The 25,490-nt window shown below is 34.8% G+C and overlaps 3 protein-coding genes across 12 annotated transcripts; 1 reads left to right on the top strand and 2 right to left on the bottom strand.

Annotated features, from left to right (window-relative positions):
* Positions 1-789: 789 nt before the first annotated feature.
* LOC148208440 (uncharacterized) lies at positions 790-4,200 on the top strand. The gene is made up of 3 exons (XM_088128341.1): positions 790-1,976; positions 3,095-3,640; positions 3,823-4,200. The coding sequence occupies exons 1-3, from the start codon at positions 1,110-1,112 to the stop codon at positions 3,919-3,921; spliced, it is 1,512 nt and encodes a 503-aa protein (XP_087984467.1). The 5' UTR covers positions 790-1,109; the 3' UTR covers positions 3,922-4,200.
* A 1,250-nt stretch (positions 4,201-5,450) lies between these two features.
* On the bottom strand, positions 5,451-11,345 carry LOC111008274 (ARID/BRIGHT DNA-binding, ELM2 domain and myb-like DNA-binding domain-containing protein). Its single transcript, XM_022280917.2, has 2 exons — positions 9,942-11,345; positions 5,451-7,030 (listed from the first exon to the last, which is right to left on the bottom strand). Exons 1-2 carry the CDS (start codon positions 10,965-10,967, stop codon positions 6,140-6,142), a joined length of 1,917 nt encoding a protein of 638 aa, XP_022136609.1. The 5' UTR covers positions 10,968-11,345; the 3' UTR covers positions 5,451-6,139.
* A 2,492-nt stretch (positions 11,346-13,837) lies between these two features.
* On the bottom strand, positions 13,838-17,818 carry LOC111008453 (uncharacterized). Of its 10 annotated transcripts, none has more exons than XM_088119221.1 (8): positions 17,602-17,818; positions 16,772-16,951; positions 16,191-16,685; positions 15,372-15,513; positions 15,118-15,254; positions 14,464-14,538; positions 14,311-14,379; positions 13,838-14,024 (listed from the first exon to the last, which is right to left on the bottom strand). In XM_088119221.1, the coding sequence occupies exons 3-8, from the start codon at positions 16,392-16,394 to the stop codon at positions 13,959-13,961; spliced, it is 693 nt and encodes a 230-aa protein (XP_087975347.1). In that variant the 5' UTR covers positions 16,395-16,685; positions 16,772-16,951; positions 17,602-17,818; the 3' UTR covers positions 13,838-13,958. The 10 variants fall into 10 exon arrangements, with proteins under 10 accessions (XP_087975347.1, XP_022136860.1, XP_087975348.1 ...); XM_022281168.2 differs by having other exon boundaries at positions 16,191-16,668; XM_088119222.1 differs by having other exon boundaries at positions 16,772-16,862.
* Between the last annotated feature and the right edge of the window lie 7,672 nt (positions 17,819-25,490).

Here is a 25,490-nt window from a genome sequence, read left to right as displayed (position 1 = left end):
ATTAATATACAGATTCGTGCTCTGAATCTAAATCACGAAATGAAAAATGCTAGTGGCGGGTCTGCGCTGGGCATGCCCCTCTGAAATTAAGTAAAATAAAATATATTGTCAACACTTGTTCGCAAAGAAGTTCTTCACCTGTTCTTTTCTGCTCCTGGGCATGCATAATCTTGACCCTTGTACCACGCCAACGTTTTTTAATTCTCATTTTTCTTTTATTCTTTTCATTTTAATTTTTTTAATTAAAAAACATTTTGAAATTTTATTATTTTTAAATCTTATTTTCTTTTATTCTTTTTAACTTTCATTTTTTAAATTAAAAATATTTTGAAATTTTATTAATTTTATTTAAAGTAAATAATTAAAAAAAATTATAAAGGCAAATTATATTAAAAAAAAAAAAAGATCTCACCCCCGAAATCAAGCAACTTCCCGACCATGTAGTACAACGATAATAAACCTCACCTTTCAAAGCACGTAAGAAGACAGAACGCGACCGACCTATCCCAACCAATCACCACAACAACGAGCAGACTTTCAAGCACTAATGTGACAAATCCAAGCAAATTCAGTAGAATCCGATGAGAAGAATCAGCCCAAGTAATTATGTCACACTTGTATAAATAATTAAAATTTTATACGGCTATTGTATTTTGAAAAAATTAATATCAAATTTCGTATACCAAATAAAGAGAGGATCAAAATCTAAACTCATTTATATATTACAATTTCCCAAAAGAAAAAAAATCTTTCAAATTTATTTTCAACTTTTACCGACCGTTTAGTCCAATCCTGTTCGCGTCCCAAGCCTTGAAATTTTACCACTGACAAGAATCGCCAGCACCAAGAAAACCGACCTTAGTGATGAATCACATACTCCCAAAACTCAAAATTCAGAACCAAAATTTGACATGTCTCTACAATAATCCATAACTCTTCCACATTCCTCCACGTTTCACAATTCCCCTCTCTCTCTCTGAAACCAAAACAAAAATGAGAACAAGAAAAACAAAAAAACAGAGAAATCCATTCCAATCTTCATCGTTCCACAATGGGGAAGCAGCTCTGATTCAGCCACAAATTCGATTCAATTTCTTGATTTCCCCGAAATGAAAGATCCAGAGAAGCCCCCTCCGGCCGCCGTCGCCGTCGGACAATCCCGAACGCTGCCCAAACTCTTGGTCTTCCTCATCCTATTCGTCGCGGTTACTTATCTCGCCTACATTCTGAAGCTCGCCTTTTCCGACGGCCCCTGCCCCGACGAGCCCTTCTCCACAAACTCGCAACAGCAGAAATTCACCGCGTCCCCTCCACCGCCGCCGTCGCCCCTGTTCGTCAGAAATCGGATGGTCCCCAATTTCCAGCGGAAACCCAACGGGGAAACAGAAATCGGCGACATAGTGTTCGGAATCGCGGCGTCGGCGAAGCTGTGGGAACAGAGGAAGGAGTACATAAAGCTGTGGTTCAATCCGGAGGAAATGCGGGCCGTGGTGTGGGTGGACGAGCCGGTAAGGACGGAGCCGGATGAATCGCTGCCGCCGGTGATGGTCTCCGGCGACACGGCGGGGTTCCCGTACAGGAACAGGCAGGGGCGGCGGTCGGCGATTCGGATATCTCGGATCGTGTCGGAGACGGTGCGGCTGGGGGTGGAGAACGTGCGGTGGGTGGTGATGGGGGACGACGACACGGTGTTTGTGAGGGAGAATTTGGTGAGGGTTCTGAGGAAATACGACCACCGGCAATTTTATTACATCGGGAGCTCGTCGGAGAGCCACTTGCAGAACATTCATCTGTCGTACGGGATGGCGTACGGCGGAGGAGGTTTTGCCATTAGCTATGCGCTGGCGGAGGCGGTGGAGAAAATGCAAGACCGGTGCTTGCAGAGGTACCCGGGGCTTTACGGCTCCGATGATCGGATGCAGGCGTGTATGGCGGAACTCGGTGTCCCACTCACTAAGGAACTCGGCTTTCACCAGGTGTGTTTTATGCTTACTTTTTTTTTTTTTTTTTTAATTATTCGCTTGGTTTCGGTTTTGGTTTTTTGATGAATTTTTGAAAACTGGAATATTTGGTAGGTAGTGTCGTTGTTTTGGTCAAGTGAGGTCACTAGTTTCGTCTTATTTCTTTTTTCTCTTTTACGCTAGACTTATCCAAAATTTGATAGAAAAATAAAATACTTCACTTCCAGAAATGTAAAAATAGAAAAAAAAAATTAATAAAAATAATGAACTGTCAAATCTTTTCTAATGGTCAGAATCATGTATGATGGTGGGGAGAGGAGTGTTTTCCTAGATATTTTCTTTTAAAAAATAAAGTTCTCTCTCCACCACCGAAGATAAAAGTTATGTGAAGAAAAATATTTGTAACAATTTAATATTTATATTGAACTTTGATATGTAATAAAGTATCTGTAATTTAAAATTTGTAACGATTTAATTCTTATCGTGATTTTTTTTATTTTTTTTTGTTAAATTTCTTATATATAAATTGATAAATCAATGACCAAATTGTTATATGATAAAACTTTGTCACTTAATTTTATTAAAATTTTTCATAGACTAAATTATTACAAAATTTTAAACTATAGAAATTAAATCATTATAAACTAAAGTTTGGAATTAAATCGTTATTTTAGTAAAAATATATAGATTAGATAGAAAAGAAAATACAAGATGAAATGTCAGAAAAAGTACAAGGATGAAATCTTTTTTTTGACAGGAAAGTTATCCTTATCCAAAAGTTCTGTTAAGCTTCACCCATGTAATAAAGGTTTACTTTGACAATGTTTTTCCATTTTTCGTGTGTTAATGAATGAGTACTTTTCCTTAAAAAAAGGCTTTTGTTGTTACTGTTTATTTAATCCCTTACTTCCAAAAAGATCTAACTACCTTCTCTGAATTTTGACGTAACATGAAAAATTATGACATCAGAAGAGGATAGGCACAAGGAAAAATATGTTAGTCTAGGGTCAGCACCCAACTACAAAATGTAGCAAAATAAATATTTTTGAAAAAAATTGTTAAATTTTTTACTAAAAACTTTTGTATTTGTTAAGACTAACGAACGCAGTGTGTTGTGTTGTGGGCGGTAATAGTACGACGTTTACGGCAGCCTATTGGGGCTACTGGCGGCGCATCCAGTGACGCCATTGGTATCACTCCACCACCTGGACGTGGTGGAGCCCATCTTCCCGGGCGCCACGAGGGTGGAGGCCCTGCGGCGGCTGTTGATTCCGGCGCGGCTGGACTCGGCGGCGCTGATGCAGCAATCCATCTGCTACGACCGAGGCAGGGGGTGGAGCATATCGGTGTCGTGGGGGTTCGCGGTGCAGATATTCCGAGGCATTTTCACGCCGCGAGAATTGGAAATGCCCTCCAGAACATTCCTGAACTGGTACAAGAAAGCGGATTACAGTGGATACGCCTTCAACACGCGCGCCGTCACCCGCAACCCCTGCCAGAAGCCCTTCGTCTTCTACTTCACCAACGCCACTTTCAACTCCTCCGCCGGGGTCACGGTCAGCCACTACTTGATCACTGAGCCTGAGGCTGCTCCCTTTTGCAAGTGGAACATGCCCGATCCTGCTCGCCTCCGCCTCGTCCTCGTTTTCAAGAAACCCAACCCACGCCGTTGGGATGCGGTGAGTAGCATATTTTATTATAGAAAAATACTTGACTCTTCGTGGATAGGTACTCATCGCTATTTTGAAAAATAGAAAATACTTCGACTCCTGCCGAGGACATAGACGAGAAGCTAAGTATTTTTCTTTTATTATTAGATGAAATTAATTATAACGGATTTGTTGGTGGTTGTTGTTGTCAGGCTCCGAGAAGGGATTGCTGTAGAGTGGTGGGGATGGAGGAGGAAGGAGTGTTGGGTGTGGACGTGGGTGCCTGCAGAGAAGGGGAGATCAGTGAGTAATTTTTTTTTTTAATTCCATTGAATTAATTTAAGACCCTTTTGCCCCGACCCTCAAATTTTAAAACCAAACCTGACCCGCTCGAATGCCTTGATTTTCAACACCCATATATTCACTCAACTATACATTTTTTATTATTCATTTTCTGCTTCGTTTCATATCCATTTTATTAGAAAAAATTGAGGCCAACTAGCTCAACTGTTAATGCATTGGTAATCTCTAAGTTGAAAGTTTTAGATTGCTAATTAACTTGGTTTTTATTAATTGTTGCTTGATTTTAATTGCACTGTATTGTGATTCATGGGAAACAATTCAATGCAACGCAATGTTTAAGGTCTGTATTAAGATTAAGAAATATATAAATATTTATAGAGCCATCTGGTTCAAAATAAGCAAATTAATTAGGACAAATTTAAAAAAGTTGCAACTATATCACAATTTCTAACCCTGTCTAACAAAAATGATGAAAAGTTGAAAACGTCCAGCAACATATCTAAACATGATCATATCAGTGATTCCATCGATGAGACACTATTAGTGAATATAGGGAGTCTAAACATGATCACATCGTCTTGTCTATTACTAATATGTTTTGACCTTTATTACTAATATGTTATATCACTAGAATAAAAATAATATATTAATAATTATTTAACTTTCATTTTCTATGAATAAAAGTTTTAATAATAAATAAAGAATCACATCTTTTCGTGAGATAGTGTGTTGTTTTACACAACTTTAGATACATATTTTATCAAAAAACACAACTCTATTGGAAAAGACTTGATTATTAATTTGAATGACTACAAAAGTCTATAAATATGTGGTTATTTTTTATTTTGAAATACACAAGGAAAAGAGTAATCTACCCTCAAAATTTTTCTCCTCCTCTTTTTTAGGTATCGAGTCATGTATTTAAAGTGTGTATTCACATGTTAGTAATTCATCATATTCGTGTTATCTTAAACACTATAGAAAGGTAAAATAAACATAACTCAGCAATTTATGAGTTTTATCTCCACTCCAGAAGTTGTGAGTTTTATCTTCACTCCACATGTTCTACGAAAAAAAAAAACTATCTTAAGAGTATCCTACTACCATTTGGATTGGGTTACAAATTCTTATTTCCTTAATTTCGCTATGTTTTTCTACGATACTCATCATCATAATGATATGGTCTATCACTAATACAAGTTTATCGACAATAGCTTCTATCAAGTGTAAAAATAGTATATTAGTGATATACAGGATAAAAAATATAACTTACACGCGAAAGATCTAAAAGAAAAAAATACATATTTACAAATTACTTTTCTACTCATTTTGCGAGTATGACAACCAATTTTGCCACCCATCAAAATTTTTGACATTTGTCTTGTTATATTCTACCAGCATCAACCAACCTATTGACTTCCATGTATGTCCCTATTAACATATTAATATGTATCTATTAATTAAATAATTGACATCAAAATAACCATGAGAAAAAAATTAATTGACTCTTGAAAATGAAATAAAGACCAAAATCAAATGATGATGAAAACTATATATATATTATTTATTTAGTACCAAGTATACAAACAACCTACTTTTAAGGTGCTAATTAATCAATACTCAATCTCTTCCAAAGACTATCTCCTGCAATGCAACTTTGAGAGAGTAAAAAGATCCAACCGAAGTTGCCTGCACCTGGATTCTGAAGTTGCCTGCTAAAAAAACTCGCAAGAACAATTTTGAGCATCCAACCGATACTGTAATTGTGTAACAATTAAAGTACATAACTAGTTTTACTCTCAACAAAATTTTCACTTCATATGACTACCACAAACTCCAAACTCTAAGCCAAGAACTATCACCATTGAGTTCCACACGTTTACATTTTCAGGACAAACAAATGGGCCAATGCCTCTCTTTTCTCCTCCTATTTCTTCCCAGCCGATAGCATACAAATCCCAAAAAAAAATAATAAAAATAAAAATAAATACAGTAGTCCGTAACGTATTGCACCCATATCGGTATTGTACAGCTAAAACGTATCTCGGAGCTCTCATCAAAATTGGGTGTTCTTTTCTTCTCCTGTTTGGATACTACAGATGCTGCTGCAGCCTGCAGCGTGTTGAGAAAAGTTAATATGAGGAAGAAATGCTCGAGTTTTAGACTTCATTCTTCAATTCTCTCCTTTTCTTCAAACTTTTCTGAGTCTCCATAGATTCAACTCCACTATTCCACATCTGTGCACTGTTTGTTTTCGGAACATTCTAGAGATTTTGTGCCTAAAACTTGCATTGCCTTACCCCCAAAATCACCACTTAGGCAACCGAACTCTACCTCGTCATCATCACTATCGACGCTATTTGGAGTCACGCGATTCTGGTAGCTTCTCTGCCGTAGAACAAACACGTTGAAGTAGTAGCTTATCAAGTTTTTCCTTGATTTCATTGGAAACCACTTCATTGAATAGTTCCAAAAGCACTTACTCTGGGAGTTGAAACTTGACTTTGCCAACTCCTTAAATGTCTTTTCCTCCTCAGTTGTCCACTGCAGAGATATTTCCTCCCCCATATGATGAAATCTCCACTCATAGAATGCCAAACCAAGTTCAAGCTTTAATCTCAACCTCGCCTCTGCGATGTGAAATCTAAAGCACTCAACAGAACCTGGGTACCAACACCTACATGAATCCGGTCTCCCTCTGCCAATGGGATTTCTGTCGCTCACAGAATTACTGTTTTCATGTTGGAAAGTCCACGATCGTGTCCCTAGCCATTTGGAGTCGCTTTCGGAAATTTCACCAGTCCATTCAGGTACAACTGCTTGAAATGAAGAACCCACGAGAACTGGCTTCTCGACTGAATCTTCGTTCTGCTGAGTGTCTATCCTTTCAGATGGTAAGTCACCATTCATAAATGCTTGCTTATCGAGCCCCTTCCCAATTTCTGTGGTTGGACTACTGATCAAATTACTTCCTACGGTTGGGCATGAACTATTACACGAGACCAATATAGACTTGACCAAAGCATTAAATCTTTTGCTGCATCTGATCCTTTCTGTAGAGAGGTGATGATTATCAATATTATCCTCATAAATGGATGGATGCACCTTTACTTTCTTCTGCAAGTTTAAACCAAAATCTTTTTTTTCTCAAACTCAGTAGTTCATTTAATTTAGTTTAAACAAAGAATCCATTGAAATATAAGCTTCTTTCTTCGCATCTAAAAATTATGCTCTCCAACCTATGAAGCAAGCACATAGGCACTTACACTCAAAAAAAATATGACACTAGAATAGCCACGTTGACATGTTGGAAAACAAAGTTATGGATGAAAAGGTTAAGAGATAAATTTAATTATATAAACATAACTTATAATGTTTAGGTTAATAAAGGGCATACATACTCAAATAAAACAAGTGTTTGAGCATGCTTCGTCATTGAATAAAACAGGCTCACAATGTGTCCCAAATTTTCAAAAAGGAAAATAAAAGATTTATGAAAGATCCAACACAAAAATTTATAGTTACACAGTTATGGAAATATCAGGTATCTGGTGTGCGTCTAAACTGGGGTTGTTTTACTTGATAAGCTCCAAAGTTAAAAGCCAACATAGATATTTATATCTAGTAACATACATTTAGTACACATGGGAAAGCCCCATTAAGTTAGTTTCTATTCAATTTTTCACATTCTAGTTAACTGGAGAGCTTTCTTGTAACATCCCTGTAACCTTCTTAGTTGTGTTGTTATAGATTCGTGAGGAAGGTAATCAAAAAAGGAAATCATATAAGTTCTTTCTTTTATCACTTAGCTTAGAGCCGTGCGAGATGAAAGTATCATGCACGGTTTTTAATGAGAGAAAGAAGTGAGGACCCATAATCCTGAACCGATCTTACCTGGGATTGCAAATCCCAAGGCTTGTCTCCCATTTTATATATTTCCTTATATTAATGAAATGTGTTGTTTTTTGTTTCATATAAAAAAACATATATGTAAAATAATAATAATTAAAAGAGAAACCAACAGTCAAGAAAAGGTGTGAAAAGACTAGGGGAAAGAGTTTGATCATGGGCTTCCGCCAGATCACTTGTCCTAAAAACAAACATTACTCTCCATCCTCCAAAAACAAAGAGGACAAAAGCCTGAGAAAATGAACTTCCAAGGACAATGGCAATAGGAGTTCTAAAAATACATATTTAAAAAATGGGCATATGAGAAACATCAATTGGATAAGAGTAAGCCTCCTTCTTTAGAGAAGGCTTTCTTCGACTTGATCAATCTCTTCCATAACAGGATGGAGAATCAATGTATGGAAGGTGGAATTGGTTCGCTCAGCCTTCACCAACCTAAAAATTATCGACAAGATTCCTCTAGAACCTTCCAAATAGATGATTAAGACCATCCACAGGCAAATGGAAGGAGGAAAAGGAGAGAAAGGTCCCCTATCTAACAAGCCTAAATATCTAAACACAATGTTCCATGAAGGAAAATACAAACGTTAGAGGATCAGGATGTAAGACACATCCCCATCTCCAGGCGTACACTACCAATCACCACAGCAGCCCTTCATCCTAGGATCCTACCAAGGGAGTTCTAATCCATGTATGGTCATAAGTTTACAGTTTACTCAAATGAAATGTTCAAAGTGATGCTCACCATAGAGCCGTCATCTGCCATAAGAGCTTCATCCAACACTTGTCTACCTTTAACAAATATCCCCAGATACCGGAATGCCATATTGTCCGTGACCTATCTTACCAACCAACACCAGAGCAAGGATCTTATACCGAAGACAGAAGTAACTCACTCTAATGTAGGCACATGGTAAATGTAGTTTCATACATCGAAGAAAACCAAGACAACCCTCCCTGTCTCAAGGGCCCACTCCATACGTTAAAGGACAGCCTACTCCTTATTAAAAGGTTATAAACATTAGAAATAATGATAATAATAATAGTAAACTTACTTTCCATATCATCCTCCAAGACAAGCCATCTTCAACCTTACTCACATTTTCTAGGTTAATATTTTAAAAGGCTAAATGGCCTTGCCAACCTGAGTATAGCTCAACTAATTAAGACACCTCTCTCCGACCAAAAAGTCGTGAGTTCAAATCTCTACCTCCATATGTTGTATTCAGAAGAAAAATAAAATAAAATAAAGGTAAAAAATAAAATAAAAGAGGCTAAAGGTGGCCTTGAGGTTTTTCCTCTTGAAGAGGCGAGGTGTAAGCCTCAAGGTGATATGAGCCATTAGCCTCAGAAGCCTTATAAAACATTTTACGCCTAAAAGCCTTTTAAAACATCTATTCCTCTGCTACTATTAGCATTACCATCCTAAATCCACTTGACTTTGATATTTTCCAGCTAGACCTCTCACTACTATGCAGCTCCTCCAACAGTCTCTTGAGCCTTCTTCTATCCTCCTCAGAAACCTCATATGAAATTCTCCTCCTTTCGGTCCTAGCTCCAAAATTCTGTCCAAAATCCACCTCCCTAACCCTAAAATTCCCAAATGCATTTTTACTCATGCCTTAAGCTTAGTTCTAAAAGATAACATCCTTCACATAAATTTGAAATCCTCCTAGCAGCCGCAAAACTCCCGCCCACCATGAGCATAGACTACCCTACACAACATGACAATGAAGACTTTATAACTAATGAATTACAACTCCAATAACAAAGATCTAAGTTTTCTTTACTGCATCCATCATGTTATCAAGTAGGACGCAAGATGGGATGACATAGTAGGAGAAGTGTGCTGCTTTCTTTCGAGGATGGAGGCCCGAGGTTCTAATAGCAAGAGGAAACTTTTCCCACTTTATATACGAATGAAAAGGGCGCTGACTGTAATCAGGAAACATCTATCCTGAAAAAGAAAGCCAAAGATCATAATACCTGCATAGGTCAGTTTGCGCATATAATTGCAGCCCAAAGCAAGAATCCAAGTATGCATATTCATCGTCCAGGAGAAAAGGGGAAGGGGGGAGAAAGAACCGGCTGACAAGCAGAATAAATGGGTGAAATCTACCTGCAACAGACGTTTCTCATTGTTTTCTTCAACATCCTTCCTAATTAGAAGTGCATCCTTAGCCCTGACTACTTGAAGCCAGAATGTATTGTTGCTAGTATACTCTTTCCACTTGGATGGCCCCGGTATTGTACCATTTGATGGATCTGCAGGATACTTTGCAATCTGTCTCGCCCACTTCAACATTCGTAATAACGATTCTCGACAACTCTCGCAAGAGTCTGTCTTGGTTTCAACATTAACAGAAGCCAAACTTCTACAATCTTCATTAACACGGATATGTTCTATTCCGTCATCATCCTGAGGTGTCTTGCTTAGCTTTTCTTGACTTTGGGTAACACTCCCATTTAGATCAGGTTCTTTCTTGTTTACTTCAGGTAATTTTATTTTCTTCTCCACTGCAGCGGAAGCAACATTGATGTTCCCAATCTGTTTGCTAGATATGAATCCAGAACATTCATCATATAAGCTCTTTTGTTTTAGCACACCGTATAACATACCCTTGATCTTTGCCGCCAATTCCGAAGAAAAAGGAAAACTTTTCTCGCAGTGATAATCAGAGTTCCCATTTTCCAGTTTTTTACCTCCGCATCTCACCATAAGCCATTTCTCCAGCTCACTTAAGTACTTGGAATAAACCAATTTCACCGAAGCAGACAGCTCAAGATCCAACCCTAATTCCACAACCACTGAGGACCATAATTCCTTTTCTGAAACCACTTGATAACCACCTTTATCTCTGACTACCATGAACAATTCAAACAAATCCAAAGATCCCCCTTCACCAAGCAGTGCTGGCACCGGCCTAACAATCCCTCTCCGACCAATTTCCTTCAGAAAAAACGAAAGAATTTTCTCAAAGGAGCATCTAAGTGCTGCTTTGCAATCACCATAATCAACACTCGCATAACTTTCCTCTACCAAACAATCAGGGGCAATGCAACAGCCATTACTGGAATACGAAGGGTCAATATCTTTGCTGCAATCTAAAATGGAAGCATTGGATGAAATAGGCCATCTCCCCATGAACTCGAACCCACTTTAGAAATCAAACCCAATTCGCACTTCACGCTTCCCTATTGTTTTTTTCTTTTTTTCGTTCTCGTTAAACATACAAATGAAGCAAGTAGAAAATAGCACAAGATTAGGGCAAAGGAGGGAGAAAACCCAAAACTCAACGGCTCTACCTCGTTTCCGAAATCTGGGACTCCATTTTCTGCTACTCGTTGTGAAGACGCAGATTGAACTCGATGGGTGGTTTGAAAAACATGAACTTTATTACTTCAAAAATGGGAAGTGGGGGGCAACGTAACGCAAACCAAGCAGGGGAAAAACACAACGCAACGCAGGTGGTCTCCCGAGCTTGGTTTCCCTCATTAAGAATTTGCAGCGCATATACAAATACATTATAGTGCTTTGAATTTTTATAATTATTACACAACAAATTACATGTGGGTGATCATGGCTCCAGGTCTCAATTAGGATCTCTGTCTAGTGGCGGATCAAATTTAGTAGAAAATATTTACAAGTAATTTTGATGATTTATAAATAAACTAAATTATTAACTTAACAAATCCAATTATCTTTGACAAATTTTCATATTTTGAAATTACTAATGTTATTGATTTTTTTTTTTTTTTGCAAAGGCTTATTGATATGTATTAACATATACTAGTCATGTCAAAAAAAAAAAACATATACTAGTTTATTCGGTAAGAAGTATGATTAAATTTTCTATATAAATGTACAAATAAAATTATGAAATTTGAAATAATAACTTTTTTCCTCCTATCAGAATTATAATTTCTTTTTATATGATTCACTTTTTCTAAAAAAATAATTAGTAATTATTTAAAATATTTATATTTATGTTAGTTATGAACAAAAAGATTAAATTTAAAGAAAAATTAAAACAAAATTTATAATATTTTATATTTATTATTACTTCTTTTACTTAATATCAGGGCAAATTACATTTTTTTGTTATGAAATTTGAAGTAGGTGTAAGTTTAAAAAGTTGTACTTTTGGTCTTTAAGAGTTATAGAGTGGTTCTAAGTGATCCCTAAGATGCTTTGAAGTTTAAAAAGTTGTACTTTTGGTCCATAAGATTTATAAAGTGGTTCAAATGATCCGGAGGATGCTTTGATCATGATTACGTTATTGAAGGCATATTACTAATTTGGTAAAATATATTGATTTAATAAAAAAGTTTAATTGTGATTAGACTTTCCACTCTTCTCATCTCTCTTCTTCTCGTCCTCCCATTTTCTAACGAACCTTGTCGTTGCCCCCATTTATCTCCTCTTTAGTCGGTGATGCTAAAAGCCATCGTCATTGTTGAAGAGCCTCACTCTCTTACAGAGGGAGGAACGTGTTCTTAATCAAATATGGAACAAATAATGCTTCCTTGTTCGAATATGAAAGAGGAATGAGATATGGACGAGAGGAACGGAAAAAAGATGGGAACAAAAAACGAAAGGATCGGTAACAGCAACAGCAAAGTCCGTTGGAGAAAGGGAGAAAGAGAACGAGGGAAGGAGGAGAAGAGTCGAGGGGACAAAAAATCCAATCACCATAGAAAAATATTACTAAATAAATATATTTTATCATATTAGAAATCCCCCATCATTTTAACGTTAGTAACAATCAAAGCATCTTAAACACTATTTAGAACTATTTTATGGATCAAAAGTACCATTTTTACAATTTTAAAGACTAAATAGATACTTATTCCAAACAAGAAATGGAATGCCTAAATTCTCGAGGCAAGCATGTGCTCATGTCTATACTAGTACTTAAATTTTCAAATTTTGTTTCAAAATGAAATAGATATTAAACTTTAAACCACAAAAATCATATTTAAATCTCCAGTTTTTATGAATCAAATAATTATAAAATTTCCAAGGAACAACAATTGCCAACCATAATTTTTTTTTCTTTCCAAATTATCATATTTGACAATTTTTAAGTTTTTTATTATTTTTTTCAGTGCAACAAATATCCTGCAGAAATTTAAAAAATCAAATGTCTTTAGCTAAGCGGTTAGTAATTGAAGATTTAATTAAGTAAATAAATATTTTTAATTATAATTTAATGTCATTGAAATTATTTGTATTGTTTAAATGTACATAGCATGTACTTTAGTAGTATCTATATAATTATATAAATTAAAACATTAAATGTCAAATACATTGAACAAATTTTTCAACATAATGGTTTTGTTTTTCTATTTTTCTAATACTACAAGGTGAATATTCAAATCCATAATTTTTTAGATCGGAGATATATGGTGAGTTGAGTGGTGGGTGGAGATTGAAAAGTATCTCATCCTCTATCCTATTTCAGAATACGGTGAAATAAAATTTCTTCCTCCCCATCCTCGCCCCACCAAAATAAACATTCAAATCCTTATCTTATTATTATTTTAAAGATCTTGTTGCCAACACGAGCTTAACTAATTGACACATATCTCTGATCAATAGGTCATGAATTCGAATCCCCTATCTCCACTTGTACTCTAAAAAAAAGCCAATCTTATTGTGGCAAATCCCTAAGAATCTAGAATAAACTTGAATATACAATTAAAAATTTTATATAATGAATGATCTTTTGGACAATTATTATAAATATGCCAATTCCAATTCTCTAAGACTTCAAAAACATCTCAAAAAAGTCGAGAACAAAAGACTTCCCAAAGGGAGACAGTTTTTCCAAAATTTGTGAGTTGTAACATATTTGGATGATTCTCATTATTTGACAATTTTAAAGAATGCTTAATGGTAGAATAGAAATAGTTGATTTTTAAAGTATTACCATTCAAATTAAGGAAAGTTACCTTAATCGAAGCTATGGCTTAGATTAGCAAAAGCAGATAGAATTACATGGAGAGAATAAATAGATATCAAATCAATGTTAGATTGTTAGAAGTTAGAAGTCTACAGGTTATAGTTAATTTGCATAATTACTATACAAAACATACATTTACTTGCATCACTTCTAATTTCAATATCAGTGACTCACTCCCTTCGTCTCTTTACTGCACGAATGAATTCAGTCATCACCGATGCCTCGTTCAAATTTGTCTGTATCGCACAAAGACACAAACAAATATATATTTTCAAAAAGTACTTCACAATGAATAATATTTAGGTATTTCCCATGAATAGGTATCTCCTATTTAGCATTATTAAAAAAATTGACAACTAAAAGAGATGAATGCATAAAGGATGAGAGAAAATATAATAAATAGTTGTCAATTGTTTAATAGTGATAAGTAGTAAGATATCCTACTTGCTACATACTACTCATTAGTGAGTACCTAAATATTATTATTTTATAATTTGACAGACAAACAACAAAGAGAGAGACCTGTAAAGCAAAATGTCGCTGCACAACATGAAGGACTTGGTCCCTTGAAGCATTTGAAATGCTATTCACCTGGAATTTAAAATTTGAAACCATTGAATCGAGTTGATCCAATGAAGCTTGCAGGGAAAGAAAATGATTAAAGTTGAAGATTACAGTGATACCCACAAGGTTGAAGTGCCTGATATATCTCCACAAAGACTCTGTTCCTAGTTTCCCCAGTTTGACCCGCTGTACAATCCAAACATTCAAGAAAAAACTTTATCATTGGTCCAAAATCACAAACTTTACATTTGAGGAATATAAGAAGTTCGCTACTATACAAGTTTTGTCCCAAATTTTGATGGTGGTATTTGTTTAATTATGATCTTCAAGAAGTGATCAATCTCTGAACTTTTGATTTTGATTTTAACAAGTCGCTCTTGAATAACATATGATACTAAGTAATGATTCGAACAACATTATAACATGTAGTATAAGAGAGAATAGGCCAAGTAGATAAAATAAAGACGGACAAGCCAAAAGATTCATTTAAAAACCATTCAATAGATCTCTCTTGTGTCGTGTCATGTCAAATCGTCACCTATTGGTCCAATTAATATGTTAAGTCAACATTTCAATAATGATGTTAGTTTATTAGAACTAAAATTAAAAGTTTATGATGCAATTAAAACTTTTTAAGTTAAGGGATTAAACTTTTAAGCTTTTAGAATCCGGTTTAGAATCCGGTTCGACAAGAAGCTTTTGAAAATGTTCTAGACTAAACATGTAATTTAACCTAAAAGTTTAAATAGTTTTCAGATTTCTCACCAGCTTTGGCACGTGAATTGACTGAATTTCTCCATAGCTGCCCCGACCTGTTGTCAACTTTGCCGATGAAGATGGAGCCCATGGCCTTATCTGCCTCACTTTATGTTTGCTAAGCTTGTGGAAAACAATGCTGCTAGCTGCCCATGAAAGGTGACACTTATAGTAATAGTCTTCAACACAACGTTAGCTTTAAAAAAGCAATAAAAACCGAAGGGAGGCCCATGTCCATCATTTTCAAGAGAAATGTGACTTACAGAAATCATTGTCCTTCTCACCAATGTCCGAGCTACAACTCGAGTTGTCAAAATCATGATCATCATTCTCGTTTCCTGTGGGATGTTCCAGCACACTCAATGCATTCCTTTGTAGCTTCACTTCAACCCCATTTTTCAAAACCTTGCATGGAAAAAAGTCCAGCATAGCCAAACAAACTCCTTTATAATCAAGATCTAATTTTTGAAAACCTAACAATAGAACAGCAAAGCTAGTGTTATCTCTAGTTCTGGTTAGTTTGTTGGTATTTTGGCTCGTTTTTTGTATTTTTTTGGTTTTTTCTTCTGGGGGGAATTGTTTTGGCATTTTTTCTTAAGATGGTAGTTGGTTTTTGCTTTTCTCCTTTTGGAGGCTGTATCCTTGAACACTTTGCATCTTTTCATCTACAATGAAAAGTTGTTTCTTGTTAAAAAAAAAAAAAATTGTAAGCCGCAAGAAATTCCAACCAACCCTTTAAACAAAATCAAAGTCTCCAAGCCTCTGATCAAAATTCACCCAGATAAAATGACACAGCCGACGATACTAATAGTAAATATTATCAAAATGCAACACGCACAAAGATAGCAGCCAATCCCAATATATCTGAAAAACTACATTATCCATAAATTCCTTCCAGTTACAAACTTCTAAGCTTAAAGAGCTATAAGCTAAAACTAGATAGTAGCATTTCCACAATCATGGTTAATTCACTGTAATGACTTTTGGTGTAACTTTCACGACAAATTAGCAAACATGCAGACAGAAAAATGCATAATACACAGCTTAAGAGACAGAAAGAACAGAGGGAAAAGAGAGGATACAAATGTGAATACCAGCCAGTGCCAGCCTCCAAGACCAACAGCCTTCTTAACTACGCCTTGCAATCCCAATAAAACAGACTTCGTTCTGTTATTTCCAGTGACAATAACTTTAGTGTGCCTTGGAAGAACTGAAAGCTCTTCATCCCCACTCTCCTCGCGGAAAGGAGACTGTATTCTAGAAGAACAAAACTCTGGTTCCATCATTCTTTGAAAGTTATTAAGCGTCTTTCCTCCAGGTAGTAACGAAGCAAGTATAATTTAAATAGCACCTAACCAAACCAAGAAGCAAGAACAGAAGACTTCAACAATGCAGCCAAAATACCCAAAGCCCTGTGGTCCACATAGTGCAATATTTCATGCTCAACTGGAGCAATAATAACCAACAACCCCCTTTTGCTGATCAGTAGGGCATTATGGATTTTTCTTGCATCAGTGGAATCTAACTTCAGAGATGTTGATGTCATGAAGTATATTATATCTAGTAAAAGACAAAAGCTGAACAGTATCAGAAAATGGGAAAGTGATTTCTAGTGTTCTCTCTTTTTTTCTCGGGGGGAAGAGAAATTATCGTGGAGTAGTACCTGGGGTCTACACGAACAACATCAGGAAATGATAAATGCCGTTAGCGTCGGAGAAGTGCAGCCAATATCTATACTTCACGGGCATATTCTACTGATAATAAATGAAGCATGGCAAGACAGGATAAGATTGGTGCTCATTAATAGGCTCTTCTTTGAAATCTCTCGAGTAGAAATCACATGCTGACATCATATAGGCATTGCATTGATGCCCGAAAGCCAAAAATAAATTTGAAGCAAATAGACCATATAAAAACTGGAGAAATTTCTATGGATTTGCAAATATGATTGTCCAACAGCTTACATTCCCTAACCTTAGCATATGAAATCAAAAAATGAAATCATATAATTATTAAAATATTTCCAAAAGATAAGCCAAGAATGGAAACAGTTAGAAGCTCAATTGGAATATGGAACATATGTTTTTCTGACAGAAGAAGATGAAAATAATGTTTTTAATTCCTTCCGAAACCTCACCTCCATTACCTAAAATCGAATTCTTTTTTTTTTTTCAAGTCACTTATTCTCTGCGCGGAATCTAATAGAAATCTCAAATCCTGAATTTGGAAATTAAATTCCAAGACACCGAAGTCCACGGAAGAAAACATTTCTAATCAAAGTTTGCATTTGCCCCATATATGGTAAAGCAGAAATACCCGTTAATACAAATCTAATTTTGATTTTAGGGGAACAGTTAAAAAAAGGATAGAACCCAAGAAAAATAAAGTTACAGAATCGCGATCAGCGACAAAACTCATTGAAATGGATTAATCGATGCAGCAGAGACAGGCAACATTACAAAGAAAGCACTAAATGCGGGGCGATTAGATTACCTGGAGGAGGTTGAATGGAAGCGCAATGGGAGGTGGAAAAGATGAGAGAAACACAGAGAAGCAGAGATTCAGAAGGGAATAAGAGGTGGAATTTGGAGGTGGAAAAAGGGGGAAGAAGAAGAAGAAGAAGAAGAAGTGTGGAAAAGAGAGTGATCAATGGGACAAGGAAACAGAGCTCTGTTAGAGAATGAAGCATCGAAATGTGCAGAGAGAGAGAGAAGAAGGCACACACTAAATGCTTGCTAACTGCCAAGGAAGCGACCTGCCAGGCTGCCAAATGCCGTACGGCCACACTTTTTGAAACCGGTTTCACCGGGTGTAGCCGGTGGCGGCTTTGTCTGAGCCTGTGGCTCGGCTGGCTGAGCCGGAGCCAACCAATGATCCTGCTTGTCCCTGTCGTGTGTTGTGGGGGTGGGAGCAGCAGTTTACTCGTAATTGTCCGACGGTGAAAAAACACTTTTAGTTTTAGTTTTAGTTTTAGTTGTAACGTTCAACTAACAATTTAGTTTCTAAACTTTAATTTATAACGATTTAGTCTTGATATTTTTAAATTGGTAACAATTTATCCCTTAAATTTTGATATATAATAATTTTGTCTTTATAATTTAAAGTTGGTAACGATTTAGTCCAAACTTTTTTTTGTTAAGTTCCTTGTATGTATAGATTGATAAATTAAAAAGGTACTAAATATGTTTATGAATTAGAAAGATTAAATTGTTATATGATAAAATTTGATATTTAATTTTGATAAAATTTTTTACGATAGGGACTAAATTGTTACAAATTTTAAACTACAGAGACTAAATCGTTACAAATTAAAGTTCATGGACTAAATTGTTAGTTTAGAGAAGTACATTAACTAAATCATTAAAAACTGAAGTTCAGGGAGTAAATTGTTACTTTGGTGAAAGTACAACAACTAAATGTGTTTTTTAACCTTGTCTGAATCTATCTAATTTCTAATTTCTACACCACTTTTAATTAGATCCTTAATGTTTTAAAATTTTTTAATTAACTTCTTTGAAAATCTGTGATGGATAGTTTTTGTTTTTTTAATACAATAGGTACTGTGGAAGCAAGTGAGAGTAGAAAACTCTAACTCATAACCTCTACATTTGAGTTAAGTCTATGTTAGTACATATGATGGACGATAATTAAATTTTGTTAATGGACGGATTAAGTTTCATGTATAAATTAACATAAAACTGAAACATCAACTTTTTTCTTAACCAATTTTAACAATTTTGTATTGAATAATCTAATTGATGATTTTTAATACATACAAGTTGGTAAAGGTTAAGTATCAAATTAAAAATTACCTAAAATATTAATTACCTTTTGAGTTAATTTTTTTAGGAGACTATTGCATTTATATTTACAAGCAATTGAAGTATAAAAGAAACGAGCAATTTAACGAATTTAATTGGTATAGCATAATTGATATGTGCTCAGAATCGGAAATTGATCACCTATTATCTCAAATTGTTGTAAAAAAAATTATTATTTTATTTTATATATAAAAACTTATTTAAATCACCTCTGAAGGGGAAATTAGGATTTTTTACCCCTTTCAATAACCATTTTGGACTTTTGATCCCCTTTTGATTTTTAACTATTTATGACCCCTCCACCCCAGATTTCTGACCCCTCCCCTTATTTTGCTTTGTAAAATTACCAAGTTACCCTCAATTTAAAAAAAGAATCAAACTCAGCCCTCCCCTCCTTTCCATCCCTGTCTCGGTCCTTCCCCTCCCTTATTCACTATCTCGTTGTCCATCACAGTCTTCATCCCGGTCTCTCCCTCACAACCAGAAAGTTCATCTCCGTCGTTTCTTCTTCGTCTCCCTCACTTCGTCTCTATCAGAGCTTTCCCCTTTCCCTAATTGAGGTAATTTTTCTTTCGAACTCGCGATCTTATTGTGAATGATTTTCTACCTTTTTTCTCTTCGTTCTTTGCGTGGGTGTTAATGATTTCAACCTTCGGCTCTATCTGAAGTAGCCAAGGTTATTATGAAGTTTGATTTATTGTTGCTTCCATTGTTTTGTTTTAATTTTTGACTTTCAGGGTTCCATCTCGGCTTTAAGCCCGGTGGATTTAGGACCGGGATGAAACCCTGAAAGTCCATTGGGATGGACTTTCTGGATTCCATCTCGGGCCTCATCCCGATTCGAAATAGACCGGGATGAAGACCGAGATGGAATCCAGAAAGAAGGATGGACTTTCTGGAATCCATCTTGGGACTCATCCCGGTTCGAAATGGACCGGGACGAGGCCCGAGATGGAATCCAAAAAGACTTTCTGGATTCTATCTCGGGCCTTGTCCCGGTCCATTTCGAACCGGGATGAGTCCCAAGATGGATTCTAGAAAGTCCATCCTTCTTTCTGGATTCCATCTCGGTCTTCATCCCGGTCTATTTCGAATCGGGATGAGGCCCGAGATGGAATCCAGAAAGTCCATCCCAATGGACTTTCAGGGTTTCATCCCGGTCCTAAATCCACCGGGCTTAAAGCCGAGATGGAACCCTGAAAGTCAAAAATTAAAACAAAACAATGGAAGCAACAATAAATCAAACTTCATAATAATCTTGGCTACTTCAGATAGAGCCGAAGGTTGAAATCATTCACACCCACGCAAAGAACGAAGAAAAAAAAGGTAGAAAATCATTCACAATAAGATCGCGAGTTCGAAAGAAAAATTACCTCAATTAGGGAAAGGGGAAAGCTCTGATAGAGACGAAGTGAGGGAGACGAAGAAGAAACGACGGAGATGAACTTTCTGGTTGTGAGGGAGAGACCGGGATGAAGACTGTGATGGACAACGAGATAGTGAATAAGGGAGGGGAAGGACCGAGACAGGGATGGAAAGGAGGGGAGGGCTGAGTTTGATTCTTTTTTTAAATTGAGGGTAACTTGGTAATTTTACAAAGCAAAATAAGGGGAGGGGTCAGAAATCTGAGGTGGAGGAGTCATAAATAGTAAAAATCAAAAGGGGGTCAAAAGTCCAAAGTGGTTATTGAAAGGGTCAAAAATCTCAATTTCCCATGAAGTAGGGTGGGTTGATTTTTTTTTTTTTTTTAAAGACGTGAGAGTAGGGTGGTTGTTACTTATCTTAAAATTATTTTGAAAATTATAATCTTATTTTCAAGATTTCACAATTAAAATATATTATCCAACCATACCAACGGAGAAAGAAAAAGGGGAAATTACAAAGTTTATATCATTTAAACTACTTTTGTCGTTGCACGTGATTAAGCATTTTAGATCTATAAATTCAAAATATTTGAAAATAGTTAGAATAACCAAACAATTTTATTGATTGAAATCCTCAAATTTAATACAACTCGACCCATCCATTTAATACGACTAAAATTGTAATATCTTAATCAAATAAATTTAGATACCTAAATCAAGGAATTGAAAATCTAAATTATATCCTAAATTATATCCAAATCATAATTGGATATCTAATACAAATCAATACTAAATTATATCAATCATATCTCTTCTCGAGCTGGAGAATGCTGGTCATAAATGCAAATCATAACACAATCAAGATGACCATATCTCGAACTCATTTTTCTGACACGAGAAACCACCAACTTGATTTTCTAATACGAGAGACCACGAACTCGATTTTCTGGTACGAGGGACCACGAACTCGATTTTCTGGTACGAGGGACCACGAACTCGAATACGAATGAAAATCAACCGATTTAAAAAGAAAAAAAAATCCAACAAGGATCAAGTCAAGCAACATCAGCACACAAACCCATCATCGAATCACAAACAAACCAACCACCCTTCCACTTATTAATGCTAGTGGAGGAGTGGTCTACGGCAACAACAACAAGCTTCGGCCAACTTCAAATCGGCACTAGGCTCCCTAAACTCTGATACAAAACTAAAACAAGTAATATCTTAATCAAATAAATTTAGATACCTAAATCAATGAATTGGAAATCTAAATCACATTCTAAATTATATCCCAATCATAATTTGAGACAAAACTAATACTAAAATAATTCAAATTAAATCATATCATGTATTCAAATATATATATATGAAAAGAGTCCCAATATCGCATTTAATATTTATTTTGACCGTTAAAACAAAATTCCATATTGATACTTATTTAATAATGAATAATAATTAAAAATGTTGAGTTTATTAAAGTTATTTTTGCAAGATAGTTAATAAAGATGACTATTTCACTTATTAGAATAACAAAATAAAATATTATACTGCCAACTTAAACATGGTTGAACATCTATTTCCACTCAAAGGTTATAAGTTTTATAGTACTAAAAATTTGAAATAAATTAAAAATTTATACTAACATTTGTGTCATGCATAGAATACAATAAATTAATTAAAAAAAAAGTAGAATGCAGTGATAAATATTTTCAAATTAAAGGGCACAAACATTTTGGAATGCAGTGAAATAAAAAAGTTTAATGAATTTAATTGCATATCAATGATCATTAAGGTATCCTCTTTCTTTTGTCTTTTCTCCAAAATCAAACTACCTCTGTGTTTTCCACGAGCTTTCTTGTTTGCTTCTTGCCCTTGCCTTTCACTTGGCCCACCAATTAAAATTTCTTCCTCAACTAAAATTGGTGACAAAATGGAATTTATGGATTAGTGACGTTTACGTTTCCAAATTTTATTAAGAAATCTAATATTTCCAATTAATTATGGACTCATTTGTTAACGTTTATATTTTTTTTTGTCTTTCATTTCTAATTTTATGAAAAAAATCTAAAGACAACTATTTATGTTTTTGTTTCTCATTTTTGAAATATTTCTCAAAATTGTATAAAATTTTGGAAGCAATAGAATCAAATTTTTTTTTCTTTTGTTTCTGGTTTCCGTTTCCAATTTTTTCTAAAGCATAAATAAAAATATTGTTTTATCATTATTGAATGCATAGGCGTCCAAACCGTGTAATTATATTTATCTTTATTAAAAATGAGGAAACAAAAACAGTAAACTAGAATGTTATCAAATGGATCATAAAACATTCTTAAAATTGTATAGAAATTTTGGAAACAATCAAAACAAGTTTCTTGTTTCCCTTTCCAATTTTTTACGAAACATAAATATAAATATTATTTGATCATCATTCACGCGGGTGTTGGAGCCATACAATCATATTTTTCTTATGATATTCTCTTATGGAGGTTATATTCCTATTTTTTTAGACTTTGAAACTTGTTATCATCTTTGAGATTTGGAGATAGTTACTTTTATTCGTTACTGACTATCAAATACTGCTAAAACGAGCATAATTCAACAGTAATTGACATATATCTCCAACAAATAGGTTGCGAGTTCGATCCCCCACCCCATATATTGTATTAAAAAAACTATAAAATACTAAATATAGCTTAGGTGATGAATAATCTCACTTGAATAAGAATTAAGTTGCATTGTACACACACTTTATTGTCATAAATAAAGTTGTTGGACATATTTGACAAAACTTTCATCAATCCTACTTTTAATTGTTCACTTTTGCCACATTGTGAAACACGTTTTTTAGTAGAGTCACGTGAGAAACTTCTAACACATGTTGTTCTTTGCAAAAACTAAAACTATGGAGATTCTACTAAAATAATGAAGATTATTAAGGGAAAAAAAAACCATAGAGATCTTGACGCACTTCCTCAAATTTGTCTAACCTTTGGTCCAAACCACTCAAAGGAAATTTGTTTTTCTAATCTTTATTTTCTCAAAACAAATCAAGCTCCAAAACTATTATTATGTTACTAATATTTTTTACTTAACACCTAATGATGGCAAGTTGTTGAAAGCTTTTGTTTATAGATTGAATATTACTCTCACGTGTAAGGGTGTTCGCGGGTTGAGTTAGGTTGGGTTTGGGAAGTTTTCTGAACCAACCCATCAGATCAAGGAACCGATTGAACCGAACACAATAGTCAATCCAACCCAACCCAATTTAAGATTTTCAAGTTTGGTCGGGTTAGGTCACCGGGTTGAGAGAGGTAAGAGAAAGTGAGATCGAGAAAGACTGAAAGCAACGAGTTCGAGAGAGAGATAAGAATCGTGAGACACAATGGCGTGAGAGAGATCGATGAGTGAGGTGATGAAATCAGGAGAGGAAAGGAGGAGAAGAGGGAAGGTTTCACGAAGAAAGTCGATATTCATGGATATTAGAGCGCTTTCAATGGTGGATCTAAGGTTGCAACGATTTAAGGGTTATCGGTATAGTAAGTGGAGAGGGTGTGGAGGGAGACGAAGGGGGAGACATAAGGGGAGGGGGTAGGGGGAGAGGGAGAGGGAGAGGGAGGCAAGAAAGAAAACAAAGCCCTAATTATAGTAGGTATGTATGTATTTTTTTTTTTAATTGAATGAGTTTGGTTTGATTCGGGGTGAACCGACCAAAATGTTATTTAACCAACGAACTGAACCGAATTTTCGGTTTTTAAAATTTTCAACCAACCTAGGGATTGGGTTGTTTGGATCACCAGGTTTTTTGAACACCCTCACTCACGTGTCAATCCAAACTTAGCTCAACTAGTTAAAGGCACCAAAATTCGATAAGATCCGACGAGTTTGAATCCGCATCTCACATATTGTTGTATTAAATTGTATATATATACACACACTATGAGACAGTCTAGAGATAGGTACTCAATCAAGCTAGTGTTATAGCTTAGTATTATAGGTCTTTTGCACTTAACATACTTATGCGATGACACAACTCTTAAGGTACATAACCCACATGCCCTTAATTAGTACTTCCTTATCTTAAATTTAGACTACAACTTCTCTTGAGCTTCAACTTAAACTTAAACCAAGTCTATTGGATGATTAGGCTCCACGATCTAAATTGATTTATGGATAGCATCCGCCCCAAATGTCATAAACATGTATACGATTTGTTTTCGTTTTTTGTTTTCAATTTTACTAAGAGACCTAAGTTTTTTTTTTAATTATTTATGTTTATTGATTTCACTTTGGAAACATTAAAAATATGTTCTTATTTTCAATTTGTTTCATAACATATATAATAAATATTGAATTCATGGGTGTTGGGACTGTGCAAGTGAGAGTAAGGGATTAGAACTTATAACCTCTTGGTCAGAGACAGATGTCAATTATCGTTGAACTAAGTTCTTGTTAACGATAACGTAGACTCTCTCAATACATGTGTTTGGACAAGTATTAATTAACTCAAATGTTAAGTATAGAATAATAAAATAAAACCATTTCTGAAAATTTAAAGATTAAAATAAAAATTAGAAAAGTTTAAATACTAAAATAATTGATTTTTTAAGTTTACAAATTAAAATAGATCATTTGAAAGTTATGACTAAAATCGATTAATTTATTTATTATTATTATTACAACAGAACTAGTGAGGAGATTTTTAATTTATGAAACTAAAAAAAAATAGATATTTAAATAGTGTTTATTGACATTTTTTTTTTCTTTTTGGAGAGTTTATTGACAAGGTTGAGATTGTCATTTTCGAAGAAGTTTTGGAAGATACTTCCCCAGAAGAGAGAATAGCCTCATATCATATGCAATATTATTTAAGCATATCATCTATTAACAACCATAAGAAAATTTGTAAAAATAAAAGATAAGTTTAAATATTATTTTCGTCTCAGATCTTTTGATTTTTTATTTTGATATTCATACTTTTAAAATATTTATTTTGATTATTATATTTCTCTATATTTTTAAAATATCTAATTTTGTTCCGGATAAAATGGTATTTATTTGCAAATATTTTAACATAAAATTATACTCAATAAAAATCTTTATGAATATATTTAAAAAAAAAATTTGTGAATGAAATACCATACCAAAATTATAATAAAAATGAGATAAAAATAAAAATGAACGATGAAAATAATTT

The sequence above is a fragment of the Momordica charantia genome (genome assembly GCF_013281855.1).
Source record: "Momordica charantia cultivar OHB3-1 chromosome 10 unlocalized genomic scaffold, Mcharantia_2.0 BLBB01000010.1, whole genome shotgun sequence".
Lineage (NCBI taxonomy): Eukaryota > Viridiplantae > Streptophyta > Magnoliopsida > Cucurbitales > Cucurbitaceae > Momordica > Momordica charantia.
The sequence above is the reverse complement of the archived record's forward strand: the minus strand, read 5'-3'. Positions and strand labels throughout refer to the sequence as shown.